Here is a 17,603-nt window from a genome sequence, read left to right as displayed (position 1 = left end):
CGTCCACATCATCTACCGACTGTCCCTGGCCCCACCTCATCTCCTGGCTGGGGGACGTCCCCATCATCTACCAACTGTCCCTGGCCCCGCCTCATTTCCTGGCTGGAGGACGTCCACATCATCAACCGACTGTCCCTGGCCCCGCCTCATCTCCTGGCTGGGGGACGTCCCCATCATCTACCAACTGTCCCTGGCCCCGCCTCATCTCCTGGCTGGGGGACGTCCCCATCATCTACTGACAGTCCCTGGCCCCGCCTCATCTCCTGGCTGGGGACGTCCCCATCATCTACTGACTGTCCCTGGCCCCGCCTCATTTCCTGGCTGGGGGACGTCCCCATCATCTCTCGACTGTCCCTGGCCCCGCCTCATCATCTGGCTGGAGGACGTCCCCATCATCTACCGACTGTCCCTGGCCCCGCCTCATCTCCTGGCTGGAGGACGTCCCCATGATCTACTGACTGTCCCTGGCCCCGCCTCATCTCCTGGCTGGAGGACGTCCCCATCATCTACTGACTGTCCCTGGCCCCGCCTCATCTCCTGGCTGGAGGACGTCCCCATCATCTACTGACTGTCCCCGCCTCATCTCCTGGCTGGAGGACGTCCCCATCATCTACTGACTGTCCCTGGCCCTGCCTCATCTCCTGGCTGGGGGACGTCCCCATCATCTACCAACTGTCCCTGGCCCCGCCTCATTTCCTGGCTGGAGGACGTCCCCATCATCTACCGACTGTCCCTGGCCCCGCCTCATCTCCTGGCTGGAGGACGTCCACATCATCTACCGACTGTCCCTGGCCCCACCTCATCTCCTGGCTGGGGGACGTCCCCATCATCTACCAACTGTCCCTGGCCCCGCCTCATTTCCTGGCTGGAGGACGTCCACATCATCAACCGACTGTCCCTGGCCCCGCCTCATCTCCTGGCTGGGGGACTTCCCCATCATCTACCAACTGTCCCTGGCCCCGCCTCATCTCCTGGCTGGGGGACGTCCCCATCATCTACTGACAGTCCCTGGCCCCGCCTCATCTCCTGGCTGGGGACGTCCCCATCATCTACTGACTGTCCCTGGCCCCGCCTCATTTCCTGGCTGGGGGACGTCCCCATCATCTCTCGACTGTCCCTGGCCCCGCCTCATCATCTGGCTGGAGGACGTCCCCATCATCTACCGACTGTCCCTGGCCCCGCCTCATCTCCTGGCTGGGAGACGTCCCCATCATCAACTGACTGTCCCTGGCCCCGCCTCATTTCCTGGCTGGGGGAGGTCCCCATCATCTACTGACTGTCCCTGGCCCAGTCTCATCTCCTGGTTAGGGGATGTCCCCATCATCAACTGACTGTCCCTGGCCCCGCCTCATTTCCTGGCTGGAGGACGTCCCCATCATCTAGCACTTTCCTCCCCACGCCTGACTGTCCCTGGCCCCTCCCCTTACATTGATTGGAGTTCAGCTCATTCAATGGGAGTCTCAGAATCACATGTGGGTATTACCTGTGCCTAGGAACGCCCACTCCCCCAGACTGACTCCACCCATCAAGCCACTTTGATATTTGCATAACTCCTCCCACTGCTTGAATCAGGGCTGAAGGCTCTTGAGAGAAGTTCTGAAGAGGGGGGGGGGGGGGGGGCTGGGATGTTTTCAGGAAGCTCTGTACAGGCGAGAAGGTTCCTCGGGGGCGTGTCTCTTTGTATTTCACCATTTTTTTCACTTTTACTAAAATAGATTCCAATCAGATGAAAGTATAAAATGTTTATTATAAATTACAGACACTGAGATCTTTATAAGGACACTGAGTGGTGCGCTTCACACGTGGCGCCCTCTGCTGTCCAGCAGCATGAATTACACTCCATCACTAAAAACATTCATCCCAACAACAACCCCTCCCCCCAGCTCAGCCGCTATTGGTCAGATCTGTTCAGAGGAAAAACAAGCGATGATTATCAGCAGAGAGCAGGAAAGGTTCAGATTCTCTCGGCACGCTAAAGCGGCCCTCTCGGTTCTCGTCCGCCATCTTGGCACACCTCGAGTGACACATTTGGGGCCGGTGACCCCGCCAGCCAGGGACCAGAGAATGACCCGGCGCCATCAGCAGTCCGGGTCCCTTCTATAGAAGAAAAGTCGAGCGCAGCGATTGCACAGGTTGATCGGCCAATCCCAGCCTAGACGTAAAAAGTTAAGTCGACACTCTGCCCGGGGGCGACGTTCACTACACGAGTCTGCGCCGGGCCGTCCGGGGAGCCGGCGGATATGCGGTACGTTCCAGGTGCCACCTCGATGTAGATGTCCCGGGGGTCCGTCCTCTTCTTGGCAGCAGAAGGGGGGAGGGGGGCGGAGGGAGAGCTCTGCGGAGAACAGAACAATGTCACATGACCTTCATCAGTACAGGAGTAAAGAGGACCGGTCACATGACCTTCATCATTACCAAAGAGGACCGGTCACATGACCTTCATCAGTACAGGAGAAAAGAGGACCGGTCACATGACCTTCATCATTACCAAAGAGGCCCGGTCACATGACCTTCATCATTACTGTAGTAAAGAGGACCGGTCACATGACCTTCATCATTACCGCAGTAAAGAGGACCGGTCACATGACCTTCATCATTACCGCAGTAAAGAGGACCGGTCACATGACCTTCATCAGTACCGCAGTAAAGAGGACCGGTCACATGACCTTCATCAGTACAAGGGTAAAGAGGACCGGTCACATGACCTTCATCATTACCAAAGAGGCCCGGTCACATGACCTTCATCATTACTGTAGTAAAGAGGACCGGTCACATGACCTTCATCAGTACAGGAGTAAAGAGGACCGGTCACATGACCTTCATCAGTACAGGAGTAAAGAGGACCGGTCACATGACCTTCATCAGTACAGGAGTAAAGAGGACCGGTCACATGACCTTCATCAGTACAGGAGTAAAGAGGACCGGTCACATGACCTTCATCAGTACAGGAGTAAAGAGGACCGGTCACATGACCTTCATCAGTACCGCAGTAAAGAGGACCGGTCACATGACCTTCATCAGTACCGCAGTAAAGAGGACCGGTCACATGACCTTTGTCCTTACCGCAGTAAAGAGGACCGGTCACATCACCACCATTTATAGGCCACTTAGTGACCACCTACCTCATATCTAATCCTTTACCAAGAAGGCCGACTACACTTATTTCTCTTTGGCCTCCTACACCGGCCTTACACACACAGACACCTCTCCCCCCCCCCACCCCCTCTCCCCTACACACACACACCTCTCTCACCCCCCACCCCCCCTACACACACACACACACACCCCCCCCCCCCCCCCCCCGCTGCCTGAAACATATCACAAAAAATTCTGTCAGGAAAAAAAAATAAAAATTGCCAGGTCTCTACACTTCACATACCTTTCCTGGTTTGGCCCCCGGGGGCCCCGTTAGATAATTAAATAAATACAAAAAAATCCCTCATGGGGGGGGGGGGAGGGGGAATCCAGAGGGAAGGGACATGGATGGAGTTGGATTTTTTTAAAATATTTTCTGAGGGGGGGCGCTGCTCACCGGGCGTGATTCCGGCCTCTGCGTCGCCCGCTGGGATCTTCTGTGGTGGAATCGGCCAATGTGCTGCTTTTCCTGTTCGCTGGTCCCCCGGGGGGGTATACAGCTGTGATACGCCTGATTGATCAAGAACAAGGATATCAGTATCAGAGCAGACAGACAAATCATACTGCCCCCCCCCCCCCTGCTGGCGATTACCGGCGCTGCAGCGACAAGCAAGGCCTGATAGGCCCGCAGTGATATTCTACACATTAAAATATATTATGGGGAATACATATTGGGGATCATTGATCAATTGTACCACCAGACTCCCCTCTACTGATCAATATTAATTTTATAATACCAGACTGCCCTCTGCTGATGAATACCAGTACTGCAGTGATATACTATACAAGGCACTGTAATGTATTATGGGGAAATACACATAGGGGGGCCCCTACTGACGAGTACTGGTACTGCAGTGATATATGAGGCATTGAAATCTATTACAGGGAATACATATTGGTGGACATTTATCAATCCAGACATCATAATACCCCCTGCTGGTGATTACAGGTATTGCAGTGATATTCTACACTTTGAATATATATTATGGGGGAATACATATTGGGGATCATTGATCAATTGTACCACCAGACTCCCCTCTACTGATCAATACCGGTACTGCAGTGATATATGAGACACCATATTATAATAAACGCACATTGGTATTATAAAATGGATAAGTGACCCCCAATGTGTATTCCCTATATAATAGGATGCTTTGTATGTCACTGCAGTGCCGGTATTCATCAGTAGAGGGCAGTCTGGTATTATAAAATGGATAAAAGACCCCCAGACTGCCCTCTACTGATGAATACCGGCACTGCAGCGATATACAAAGCATCCTGTTTTATAGGGAATACACATTGGGGTATTGTGTATTAATTTTGTGCCATCAGATTGCCCTCTGTTGGTAAATTCCAGTACTGCAGTGATATACAGACACCATATTATAATGAATACACATTGGGGGTCATTTATCCATTTTATAATACCAGACTGCCCTCTACTGATGAATACCAGTACTGCAGTGATATATACTATACAAGGCACTGTAATGTATTATGGGGAATACACATTGGTGGACATTTCTCAATATAGTGACATCATAATACCCCCCTGCTGGAGATTATAGGTATTGCAATGATATTCTACACTTTGAATATATATTGTGGGGAATACATATTGGGGATCAATTGTACCACCAGACTCCCCTCTACTGATCAACACCGGTACTACAGTGACACATGAGACACCATCTCATATTGCAGGAAATACACATTTATCAATTGGGATACCAGACTGCCCTCTGCTGATGAATACCAGTACTGCAGTGATATACTATACAAGGCACTGTAATGTATTATTATGGGGGATACACATTAGGGGGACGTTTATAAAATGTGACACCACACTGCCCCCTACTGGTGATTACCAGTGATATAGGAGGCACTGGAATTACAGGGAACGTGCTTTGGGGGACATTTATCGGTTCTGTGACATCATAATACCTCCACCTGCTGGTGAATACAGGTATTGCAATGATATACCAAACATTGTAATATATTATTGAAGGGGGGGGGGGATCATTTATCAACTGTCCAGACTGCCCTCTACTGATCAATACCGGTACTACAGTGATATACATAGCACTATATTACTGTAATACCTTGGTCTGAGAGCGTTTTGCAAGACAAGCAAAATGTTTTAATACATTTTGCCTTGATATACAAGCGATGTCTTGATATAAGAGCGGCGTCACAACAACTGAGTATAAAAGAAGAGAGGCTCCTCCTCTAAGTGTAGCAATATGGTTACATGTAATGAAGGGACAACATTCAGCAACTTATTGCTACACTTAGAGGCGCCTCTCTTCTCTTTTATACTCTGTAAAAAAAAATGCTTTGATATACAAGTGCTTTGGATTACAAGCATGTTTCTGGAAGGAATTATTCTCTCAATCCGAGGTTTTACGATATATTATTATATAGGGAATATACACTGGGGGGGGGGGGGAAGGGGGAGACTCCAACATCATAATACCCCCTTCTGGTGATTATGGGTACTGCAGCGATATACTAGACATCGCATACCGCTGCGGCACGCACCATACTATATCATTTATAGCAGCCATGATCTACCTGCCTTGCGCAGAGAAGCCCAGAGACCCGGTTATGACACCCCGGGTGTAAACTAAGGACTCTGCGTGGCCGGCAGCGGATTACCTCGCACAGCTCTGTGGTGCGACGCATGAAGTGTGACATGGCGGTGAAGGTTTCCTCCTCCAGGGTGGGCGGAGTCTCGTCATCCTGCGGAGACACAACATACACAGATTGTACTGATCGTCTCGTCACCAGATCCCCCGCAGACTTTATTCTGATCGGTACCTCGGCGTCCTGCGTCCGGATCCCCTCCGATCTGTGAGCGGCCCCCCAGTCCACCTCCCAGCGTCTGGCTCTCTCCAGAACCTCTCTGGCCCGCTCAGAGGACCTCCGCAGAGACTCCTCCATCCGCCTGTACTCCTCCGCCATCCACCATGTCCTATGGAGACAGAGACACTGAGAGGAGGAGGCACGAGGGACCCAATACCTCCCCCACCACAAGGGACCCAATGCCTCCCCCACCACGAGAGGGACCCAATACCTCCCCCACCGCGAGAGGGACCCAATACCTCCCCCACCGCGAGAGGGACCCAATACCTCCCCCACCGCGAGAGGGACCCGATGCCTCCCCCACCGCGAGAGGGTCCCGATTCCTCCCCCACCGCGAGAGGGACCCGATGCCTCCCCCACCGCGAGAGGGACCCGATGCCTCCCCCACCACGACAGGGACCCCATACCTCCCCCACCACGAGAGGGACCCCATACCTCCCCCACCATGAGGGATCCAATACCTCCCCCACCGCGAGAGGGACCCCATGCCTCCCCCACCGCGAGAGGGACCCCATGCCTCCCCCACCACGAGAGGGACCCAATGCCTCCCCCACCACGAGAGGGACCCAATGCCTCCCCCACCGCGAGAGGGACCCCATGCCTCCCCCACCGCGAGAGGGACCCCATGCCTCCCCCACCACGAGAGGGACCCGATGCCTCCCCCACCAGGAAATGGAGGCAACGTCCGGATTCTAAGCACTGAAATGTGAATATTTCTGGGAAACGGTTTATAGAGATCCGACCTTCACACACATCACATTAATGCTGATAAATACACCCAATACAGGGGGGCTGAGCATAACACACCTGGGGGTCCAATGGTTAAACTGGGCAAAGGGAGGGGGGGGGGTCGGGTGATTGGGGGCAGGCAGGGTTTACACACCTGGAGGGGTGTCCAATGATTAAACTGGGCGGCATTGGGGGGCAGGGCTAACATCTGGGGGTCCACCACTAGTTAAACTGGGTCATTGGCTGGGCGGGGTCTGGTGATAGGGGTGATGGGGGCAGGCAGGGTTAACACACCTGGCGGGGGGGGGCATCCAATGATTAAACTGGGCATGGAGGGGGGGTCTGGTGGTAGAGGTGCTGGGCAGTGCTAACAAAACTAGGGGGGGTCAAAGGTTAAACAGGGCATGGAGGAGGGGGGGGGGTCTGGAGATAGGGACAGGCAGGGTTAACACACACCTGGTGGGGGGGTGTCCAATGATTAAACTGGGCATGGGGAAGGGCTATCACACCTGGGGGGTCCACTAATTAAACTGGGCATGGGAGGGGGGGGGGCTATCACACCTGGGGGGGGGGGGTCCACTAATTAAACTGGGTATGGGGGGAAGGGCTATCACACCTGGGGGGGGGGGGGGTCCACTAATTAAACTAAGCATGGGGGGGAGGGTCTGGTGGCAGAGGTGCTTGGGGGGGGGTAAAACACTTTTGGGGTCCAAAAGCTTTCTTTGCATTCCTCCCCCCTCATCCTAGAAAACGGCTCCGCCCTCTCACCTCCGATACAATGTATCCCCTCCAGTCACGTGCTTCTCGAATGGACTGATGACCGCGCCACGCCCCGTACAGATCGGCCACGCCCCGCACTGCGCATTTGCTGGAAACAGAAGCGTTCCGATTTGGCTGACGTAGCCCCGCCCCTGTGCGTAATCATCGGGCTGAGAGTTCCACACACAAGATGGCGGATACCGGAAATGGGGCGGGGAGGGAAGCCTGGCTGACTGAGCCCTGAACTCTGCCTGCAGATAGAAGAAATGTCATTGGTTGGGATCACCTGACCCCCCTGAGCTCTCCCAGTTCCTCATGGTCAGTCTTAGTAAATCTGCTCTTTCTATAGATAATGTATTTTATATGTCGCCTCTCATACAGGATGGAGAGGTGATGTCATACAACGCAGTGACGGTATGGGCGGTGACCTTACCTGGACACGCCTCCAATTTTCCACCTCACAGCGGCTCCTCCAGGGACGGGCCGGTCAGCAACGTCCAATCACAGTGCAGGAAATTCTCTGGGTTCACACTTGTGAATTTGGATGAGAGATTGGGGAGCGGCCCTCTATGTAGGCGGGTCACACATCTCCGCATGGGAGGAGCTCCGGGGGCGTCTTTTGGTCCGTTTCAGGTCCGAATTTAGCCAAACAGCTGAAAATCGGACCGGAAACGGTGAATGAGAACACACCGGACCTCCCGCCGCTCCTATGCGAACCCGGCCTTATCATCGATCAGGACTTCGCATTCTCCGGATTGGTTTAACCACTTCAGCCCCGGAGGATTCGGCTGCCCAAAGACCCGGCCATTTTTTGCGACTCGCCACTGCGTCGCTTTAACTGACAATTGCGCGGCCGTGCGACGTGGCTCCCAAACAAAATTTGACATCTTTTTTCCCCACAAATAGAGATTTCTTTTAGTGGTATTTGATCACCTCTGCGGTTTTTATTTTTTGCGCTATAAACAAAAGATAGAGCGACAATTAAAAAAAATATATATATTTTTTTTACTTTTTGCTATAATAAATATCCCCCAAAAATATATAAAGAAAAAATGTTTCTCCTCAGTTTAGGCCGATACGTATTTGTCTACAAATTGTTGTTAAAAAGACTGAAGGGGAGGAGCCGGTTGAACTGTACAAGACTGAAGGGGAGGAGCCGGTACACCTGTGCAAGACTGAAGGGGAGGAGCCGGTACACCTGTGCAAGACTGAAGGGGAGGAGCCGGTACACCTGTGCAAGACTGAAGGGGAGGAGCCGGTACACCTGTACACGACTGAAGGGGAGGAGCCGGTACACCTGTGCATGCCTGAAGGGGAGGAGCCGGTACACCTGTGCAAGACTGAAGGGGAGGAGCCGTTACACCTGTGCATGACTGAAGGGGAGGAGTGGGTACACCTGTGCAAGACTGAAGGGGAGGAGCCGGTAAACATGTGCAAGACTGAAGGGGAGGAGCCGGTACACCTGTGCAAGACTGAAGGGGAGGAGCTGGTACACCTGTGCATGACTGAAGGGGAGGAGCAGGTACACCTGTGCAAGACTGAAGGGGAGGAGCCGGTAAACATGTGCAAGACTGAAGGGGAGGAGCCTGTACACATGTGCAAGACTGAAAGAGAAGAGCGGGTACACCTGTGCAAGACTGAAGGGGAGGAGCCGGTACACCTGTGCATGACTGAAGGGGAGGAGCCAGTACACCTGTGCAAGACTGAAGGGGAGGAGCCGGTACACCTGTGCAAGACTGAAGGGGAGGAGCCGGTAAACATGTGCAAGACTGAAGGGGAGGAGCTGGTACACCTGTGCATGACTGAAGGGGAGGAGCAGGTACACCTGTGCAAGACTGAAGGGGAGGAGCCGGTGCACCTGTGCAAGACTGAAGGGGAGGAGCCGGTACACCTGTGCAAGACTGAAGGGGAGGAGCCGGTAAACATGTGCAAGACTGAAGGGGAGGAGCCTGTACACATGTGCAAGACTGAAAGAGAAGAGCGGGTACACCTGTGCAAGACTGAAGGGGAGGAGCCGGTACACCTGTGCATGACTGAAGGGGAGGAGCGGGTACACCTGTGCAAGACTGAAGGGGAGGAGCCGGTAAACATGTGCAAGACTGAAGGGGAGGAGCGGTACACCTGTGCAAGACTGAAGGGGCGGAGCCGGTACACCTGTGCAAGGCTGAAGGGGAGGAGCCGGTACACCTGTGCAAGACTGAAGGGGAGGAGCCGGTACACCTGTGCAAGACTGAAGGGGAGGAGCCGATACACCTGTGCAAGACTGAAGGGGAGGAGCCAGTACACCTGTGCAGAACTAAAGGGGAGGAGCCGGTACACCTGTGCAAGACTGAAGGGGCGGAGCCGGTACACCTGTGCAAGGCTGAAGGGAAGGCCAGAGGTCAGCTGTAACAAAGGAAAATGATACATAAACACAAAGAACATTTTGCAAAGCAACAAAAGAAGGAATTCTTAATGGATGAATATTGGCAAAAAAACGCCAATATTAGACGATCCCGACCAATCGGCAGCGCTCCAGTCGCCGAGCTTCTCATCCACAGCGCATTTTCCCGAATGGGACACTTCCGCTATTGGCCATGCAGAATTTTCCGAATTCATTCCCGCTCCTTCACTTGAATGAATTTGGCTTCTGGCAGCGATGTGTCCGCTTTCCCACAGGCGGGTGATGGACACGTGTGAAGCGGAGGATGTGGAGACACTTGTGGAATGTTATCAGTTCCTGTTAGAAGAGGTTGTGCTGAACTCGGGGTCGGTGACCCCCGTGTTGTCAGAGAAGGGACAATGACTCCGGGGACCTGCCACATATTCCTGAGAATGTCCACATTGCGTATTACAGCCGACAAGATGTCACCGTCTTCTATCAACTCATCATTTTCATGAAAAATCAACATTTATGTGTCAGAAGTGTAAACCTGTTACAGCAAGATACAGAAAGATACAACAAGATCAGTGGCGGCTGGTGCGCAAATTTTTTTTTGGGGGGTGCAAACAAACCGAAAAATACTAAAAACAAAAACTGCAGCCACTGTGCCCATCATAAAACAAGATGCAAGAAGATACCACAAGATAAAACAAGATTCAGCAAGATACAAGAAAATACTACAATATATAGCAAGATACAAAAAGATACAACAAGATACCAAAAGATACAAGCAGATACCACATGATACAGCAAGATAAAACACGATACCACGAGATACAAAAGGATACAAGAAGATAAAACAAGATACAAGATGATACAACAAGATGCAGCAAGATACAAGAAAATATCACAAGATACAAGAAGATGCAGCAAGATACAAGAAAATATCACAAGCTGATACCACAAGATACAAGAAAGGCCCCTTTCACACGGGGCGGATCAGTAATGATCCGCCCCGTGCACCTCCGCTTGCTCAGCGGGGATCGCTCCGTTGATCCCCCTGAGCCGGCGGATGACAGGGCGGTCCCCGCACACTGTGCAGGGACCGCCCTGTCTTTTCTCCGCTCTCCCCTATGGGGGGATCGGATGAACACGGACCGTCTGTCCGCGTTCACCCGATCCGCCAGATGGGTGGAAAAGTAGGTTTTTCCTCCGTCACACTTTGGCGGATCGGAGCGGGTCAGATGTCAGCGGGCCTGTCACCGCTGACATCCGCGGCTCCATAGAGGAGCACGGAGCGCCCGTTCAGGTCCGCCTAAAAAACTGACAGGCGGACCTGAACGGGCTCTTTGTGTGAAAGAGCCAAAAATATCACAAGATACAAGGAGATAAAATAAGATACAACAAGATACCAAAAGATACAAGCAGATACCGCAAGATACAAGAGGACACCACAAGATACAAGAAGATACCACAATATACAAGAAGATAAAACAAGATACAAGAAGATATGAGAAGATACAAGAAGATACAGCAAGATGCAGCAAGATACAAGAAAATATCACAAGATACAACAAGATGCAGCAAGGTACAAGAAAATACCACAAGATACAAGAAGATACAGCAAGATACAAGGAGATAAAATAAGATACAACAAGATACCACAAGATACAAGAAGATACCACAAGATACAAGAAGATACCACAAGATACAAGAAGATACCACAAGATACAAGAAGATACCACAAGATACAACAAGATGCAGCAAGATACAAGAAAATATCACAAGATACAAGAAGATACAGCAAGATACAAGGAGATAAAATAAGATACAACAAGATACCAAAAGATACAAGCAGATACCACAAGATACAGCAAGATACAAGAGGACACCACAAGATACAGCAAATAAAATAAGATACCACGAGATACAAGAAGGTACCACAAGATACAAGAAGATACAACAAGATGCAGCAAGATCCAAGAAAATATCACAAGATACAAGAAGATCCCAGAAGATACAAGATACATCAAGGTGCAACAAGATACCACAAAATACCACACGATGCAACTAGATGTAGCAAAATACAACAAGATACAACAAGAATGTGCCAAATATTGGAAGTGCTCATGGACCAGAAACTTTCAATATTTTGCACATTTGTGTTGGATTGTCTTCACAAATAATTTATATGATTTAATGGACTTTGTGTTTTATTTATATATTATTGCATGTTTATGTTTATTTGTACTGTTGACACTTTATATTGTTCTGAGAAGTAATTTGCTGGATTATACTTATTGGATACATTTATTATTGAAGAAGGAACAGAGCTCTATTTTTATACTCATTTTTTATTAGTCCGGGATTTGGACGATTGTGTTGCAGCGATTCTTGATAACAATATTAGCCAAGCGCAAAACTTTCTCTTTTTCTTCTAAGATACGACAATATACAAGATGTAAAAAGATGCAACTTACCACAAAATACAACAAGATGCAACAGGCTATGACACAATTCAACAATATACAGCAAGATGCAATGTCTCTGCCCCTTTCTGTAGTGGGTGGAGCCTGCTGGGCCCCTCCCACAGCTCTGCTCCCTCCTGTGCAGGGTGACTGGTCTTGTCTCCACCCCCTCCTGTAGCTTTCTGTAGTGGGTGGGGTCTGCTGAGCCCCTCCCACAGCTCTACTCTCTCCTTGTGCATTGGGACCGGTCTTGTCTCCACCCACTCCTGTAGTTTTCTGTAGTGGGTGGGGCCTGCTGAGCCCCTCCCACAGCTCTACTCTCTCTCCTTGTGCAGGGTGACCGGTCTTGTCTCCTCCCCCTCCTGTAGTTTTCTGTAGTGGGTGGGGTCTGCTGAGCCCCTCCCACAGCTCTACTCTCTCTCCTTGTGCAGGGAGACCGGTCTTGTCTCCACCCCCTTCTGTAGCATTCTGTAGTGGGTGGGGTCTGCTGAGCCCCTCCCACAGCTCTACTCTCTCTCCTTGTGCATTGGGACCGGTCTTGTCTCCACCCACTCCTGTAGCTTTCTGTAGTGGGTGGGGTCTGCTGAGCCCCTCCCACAGCTCTACTCTCTCTCCTTGTGCAGGGAGACCAGTCTTGTCTCCACCCACTCCTGTAGTGGGTGGGGCCTGCTGGGCCACTCCCACAGCTCTACTCTCTTTCCTTGTGCAGGATGACCGGTCTTATCTCCGCCTACTCCTGTAGTGGGTGGAGCCCTGGGCCCTTTCCGCTTTCTGCGCAGCACAGTGATGATGTCACGGCTACATTTACAAGGTAATATCTGGGCACAGAAAATATATTTTATATCCTTTGTGACTGTTGAGTATTTTTAAGTGAAAGTTTTTTTTTTGCGGCCGGAGTTCAGCTTTAAACGCCAAAACCTCCCCGGACTGCGCGCCGCGTTCCCCGAGTGGCAGATTTTCCGCATTCTGCCGATCTCATAAGAACGAGCGGCCGCCGGACATTTCCATTTCCACGCTCCGGGACACAAATCTTCGCAGCGGAAACGTCTGGAAAGCAGCAAACCTGGAATTCCAAACATGTCACTGATATTCCGAGGAGGTAAAAAAAATACTCCTCGTCGCGTCCCGCCGGCCTCACTTCCTACACCAGAGCGCCGCCGCCGCCGATATTCACCCGCCGAGGAAACCCAGAGGAATCTTCACCCGGAAATCCAATATTCAGAACAATGTAATAAATCCCGGACCGGTCACCATAGCAAGAGGATCATCGCTCGGAAAAGATCCATTTCCTCAGTCTCCCCTCCCCCAGTGACTCTGCCTAAGCTGAGATGTCTTGAGTCTGCTGCAGGCAGGGAGAAGTATTTCCTCAGTCTCAGTGCCCCCCCCCCCCCCCCGTGACTTTGCCTAGCATGAGATTATATCATTAATCTGCTGCAGGCAGGAGGAAGCATTTTCTCAGTCTCCCCTCCCCCAGGGACTCTGCCTAGGCTGAGATTATATCATCAATCTGCTGCAGGCAGGAGGAAGCATTTTCTCAGTCTCCCCTCCCTCAGACGGTCGCGGGACATTCTATACGATGAGATGACGCGGAGCGGATTTATTTTAGAGCTCGCCGATCGCTTCCTTGCCGTTCAGCCTCTCCGTCTTCCTCCTCCGTCCTCCACCCGGGACGTCTTGTTATTCCATCCCCTCCCGTCTCCGGACAGACAGACCGTCCTCACCTCTCACTGTGGCGTCCGCTGCGCAACGCCTCTGCGCTTTACATTCTCCGAGCCCCCCCTCCCCCGCAGCTGGAGTGCAGCTGTTTTATCGATCGCACGATAATGGCTTTTATTTTATAAGGAGCCATAAAACGTCCTGATGGCCGTATAAGGGAAAAGGTTGGATTAAACTATTAAAGGTTCGTCCTGGCGGGGATCGTCCTGGCGGGGAATCGTCCTGGCGGGGAATCGTCCTGGCGGGGAATCGTCCTGGCAGGGATCGTCCTGGCGGGGAATCGTCCTGGCGGGGAATCGTCCTGGCGGGGATCGTCCTGGCGGGGATCGTCCTGGCGGGGAATCGTCCTGGCGGGGATCTGCCGGGCGGGGATCGTCTTGGCGGGGTATCGTCCTGGCGGGGATCGTCCTGGCTGGGATCTGCCGGGCGGGGATCGGCCTGGCGGGGATCGTCCTGGCGGGGAATCGTCCTGGCGGGGATCGGCCTGGCGGGGATCGTCCTGGCGGGGAATCGTCCTGGCGTGGATCGTCCTGGCGGGGATCGTCCTGGCGGGGAATCGTCCTGGCGTGGATCGTCCTGGCGGGGAATCGTCCTGGCGGGGATCGGCCTGGCGGGGATCGTCCTGGCGGGGATCGTCCTGGCGGGGATCTGCCGGGCGGGGATCGTCTTGGCGGGGTATCGTCCTGGCGGGGATCGTCCTGGCGGGGATCGTCCTGGCTGGGATCTGCCGGGCGGGGATCGTCCTGGCGGGGAATCGTCCTGGCGGGGATCGTCTTGGCGGGGATCGTCCTGGCGGGGATCATCCTGGGGAGGAATCGTCCTGGCGGGGATCGGCCTGGCGGGGATCGGCGTGGCGGGGATCGGCCTGGCGGGGATCAGCGTGGCGGGGATCGGCCTGGCGGGGATCGTTTCTGGCGGGGAATCGTCCTGGCGGCGATCTGCCTAGCGGGGATCGGCCTGGCGGGGATCGGCCTGGTGGGGATCAGCCTGGCGGAGATCGTCCTGGCGGGGATCGGCCTGGCGGGGATCAGCCTGGCGGGGAATCGTCCTGGTGGGGATCTGCGGCCGTTTATTGCCGCCGATGCCGAGGACGTCATTAGATTCGACGTGAACGTAAATGACGTCCAGCCCCATTCACGGACGACGCAAACGACGTAACTTTTTTTAAAAAAAAGGCTTACGGAAACGTCGTAAATGTACTGCGACGGCCGGGCGTACGTTCGTGAATTCACGTATCTAGCTGATTTACATATTCTAGGCGTAAATCAGCGTACACGCCCCTAGAGGCCAGCGTAAATATGCAGTTAAGATCCGACGGCGTAAGAGAGTTACGTCGGTCGGATCTTAGTCAAATCTAGGCGTATCTGATTCTATGAATCCAGCCCACTGAGTGTATATTTCTACTATCAGGGAGAAATACATTTGGGTGATCAATATAAAATATAATAAAATCTAATAATAGTAACTAGCAGAACATATAAGCGAGAAATAATAAACAGATATAATAAAAATGGATGAAATTTATAAATCATAGAATGAAATAATATAATAAAGGGAGTGAGGACACCCAGGGGCAGCTCAGCACCACCCACGTTACAGCACCTGCACCGCTGCAGCAGGGGGACCGGAGCGCCCACTCACCCTCTGCTTCCCACCGCTGATCACTGCAGGCTTTTTGGGCGAGGCCAAAGGGGGCCCCCCTTTTTTGTAGCGAGAGGTCACCACAGCATCCCGGGGACACAGAGGGCAGAACACCAAGTGTACCCAATCCATACCACACCCATACTGCACTCTATCCTTCATCTATTCCGCACCTAGACCAACTCTATACCCAGCAGCGTTCTCTACCACAAGGCAAACTAGGAGTTTTTCAGGGGGCGGCGCCGGTCCCAGGCAGAAGGGACACTACGAGCAGTGGCCTCGCTAAGGGGATGTGGGGGTTGCAGACCGCGCCCGGGTGACACCTGCCAGAGGGATGACACCAAGGGGTGGCCACAGACTGACCGTTCAATGACAGGGGAGCAAAGTGGAAGCAGGAGACACGATGGCTGCAACCCCCGATCCTGAATGTAGCTTATTTGGCAGAGCGGGTTGGAGTCTCGGTGACGTGATCGCGCCTCCGCATCCTCGCTACACACAGTGTAACTGGCGGGTGGGCGGTCTTTGCGGGAAGGCAAGAGTCGGGGCCTTTTTTTGGGAGGGGTGGGAGAACCTACTTGTGTAGTATGGGGGGGATGGGGGAGCTCCACTCTCCCTCAACCCCCCTTTTACTCTCACCCCCTCTCTCTCTCTCTCTCTCTCTCACCTCCTCTCACTGTCTCTCATACCCCTTCTTCCCTGTTCTCTCTCACCCCCCTTCTGCCTCACCCCCCCCTCACCCCCTCTCCCTCAACTCCCCGTCTCTCCCCTCACCTCACCCCGTTCTCTCTCTCTCTCTCTCTCTCTCTCGCTCCATCTCTCTCACCCCTTCTCCTTCACCCCCTCTCTCTCCACCCCCTCTCTCTCCCGGTCCCTCCCCTCACCTCTTCCCCGTTCTCTATTTCTCGCCCCATCTCTCTCACCCCCTTCTCCCTCACCCCCTCTCACTCTCTCTCCCCTCACCTCTTCCTCATTCTCTCTCTCTCTCGCCCCATCCATCTTACCCCCTCTCACTTTCTCTCACCCCCTTCTCCCTCACCCCTCTCTCTCACTCTCTCTCACACCCCTTCTCTCTCACTCCCTCTCACTCTCTCACCCCCCTCACTCTCTCTCGCCCCCTTCTCCCTCACCCCTCTCTCTCACTCTCTCTCACACCCCTTCTCTCTCACTCCCTCTCACTCTCTCACCCCCCTCACTCTCTCTCGCCCCCTTCTCCCTCACCCCTCCCTCTCACTCTCTCACTCACTCTCTCTCACACCCCTTCTCTCTCACCCCCCCTCTCACTCTCTCACCCCCTTCTCCCTCACCCCTCTCGCTCACTCTCTCTCTCTCTCTCTCTCTCTCTCTCTCTCTCTCTCTCTCTCTCTCTCTCTCTCTCTCTCTCTCTCACTCTCTCACTCACTCTTTCTCACACCCCTTCTCTCTCACTCACTCTTACTCTCTCACCCCCCTCACTCTCTCTCACCCCCTTCTCCATCACCCCTCTCTCTCACTCCCTCTCACTCTCTCTCTCAATCACTCTCTCCCACACCCCTTCTCTCTCAGCCCCCCTCTCTCCCCCACTCACCCCTCACCTCTTCCTTGTTCTCTCTCTCTTGCCCCATCTCTCTCAGCCCCTCACTCTCTCTTAACACCCCTCTCTCTCTTTTCATGTCTCTCCCCTCACCTCTTCCTTGTTCTCTCTCTTTTGCCCCATCTCTCTTACCCCCTCTCACCCCCTCACTCTCTCTCACCCCCTTCTCCCTTACCCCCTCACTCTCTCTTAACACCCCTCTCTCTCTCCCACGTCTCTCCCCTCACCTCTTCCCTGTTCTCTCTCACCCCCTCTCACTTTCTCTCAACCCCCCTCTCACTCTCTCTCCCCCCACCTCTGAAGAGGTGCTCTAATAGGAAGAGGTGGAGCCTGAAGGGGATTTTAGTCTTGCCTA

The 17,603-nt window shown here is 53.0% G+C and overlaps 1 protein-coding gene across 2 annotated transcripts; it reads right to left on the bottom strand.

Moving 5' to 3' along the window:
- Positions 1–1,727: 1,727 nt before the first annotated feature.
- AKIP1 (A-kinase interacting protein 1) lies at positions 1,728–7,613 on the bottom strand. Of its 2 annotated transcripts, XM_040327877.1 has the most exons (5): positions 7,501–7,608; positions 5,959–6,112; positions 5,797–5,880; positions 3,533–3,646; positions 1,728–2,335 (listed from the first exon to the last, which is right to left on the bottom strand). In XM_040327877.1, the coding sequence occupies exons 2-5, from the start codon at positions 6,100–6,102 to the stop codon at positions 2,153–2,155; spliced, it is 525 nt and encodes a 174-aa protein (XP_040183811.1). In that variant the 5' UTR covers positions 6,103–6,112; positions 7,501–7,608; the 3' UTR covers positions 1,728–2,152. The 2 variants fall into 2 exon arrangements, with proteins under 2 accessions (XP_040183811.1, XP_040183810.1); XM_040327876.1 differs by having other exon boundaries at positions 5,797–6,112; positions 7,501–7,613.
- Positions 7,614–17,603: the final 9,990 nt, after the last annotated feature.

Source organism: Rana temporaria, chromosome 11 (genome assembly GCF_905171775.1).
Source record: "Rana temporaria chromosome 11, aRanTem1.1, whole genome shotgun sequence".
Lineage (NCBI taxonomy): Eukaryota > Metazoa > Chordata > Amphibia > Anura > Ranidae > Rana > Rana temporaria.
Note: the sequence above shows the minus strand (reverse complement) of the source record. Positions and strands in the feature narration are given on the sequence as shown.

Bases quoted from the DNA above. Each gene is read 5' to 3' on its own strand.
- AKIP1 (XM_040327876.1), bottom strand. From the start codon at position 6,102: ATGGCGGAGGAGTACAGGCGGATGGAGGAGTCTCTGCGGAGGTCCTCT. The intron at 3,647-5,796 runs GTAATCCGCTGC...TTGATCAATCAG, and splicing joins GCACCACAGAGCTGTGCGAG to GCGTATCACAGCTGTATACC. The intron at 2,336-3,532 runs GTGAGCAGCGCC...TGTTCTCCGCAG, and splicing joins AGAGGCCGGAATCACGCCCG to AGCTCTCCCTCCGCCCCCCT.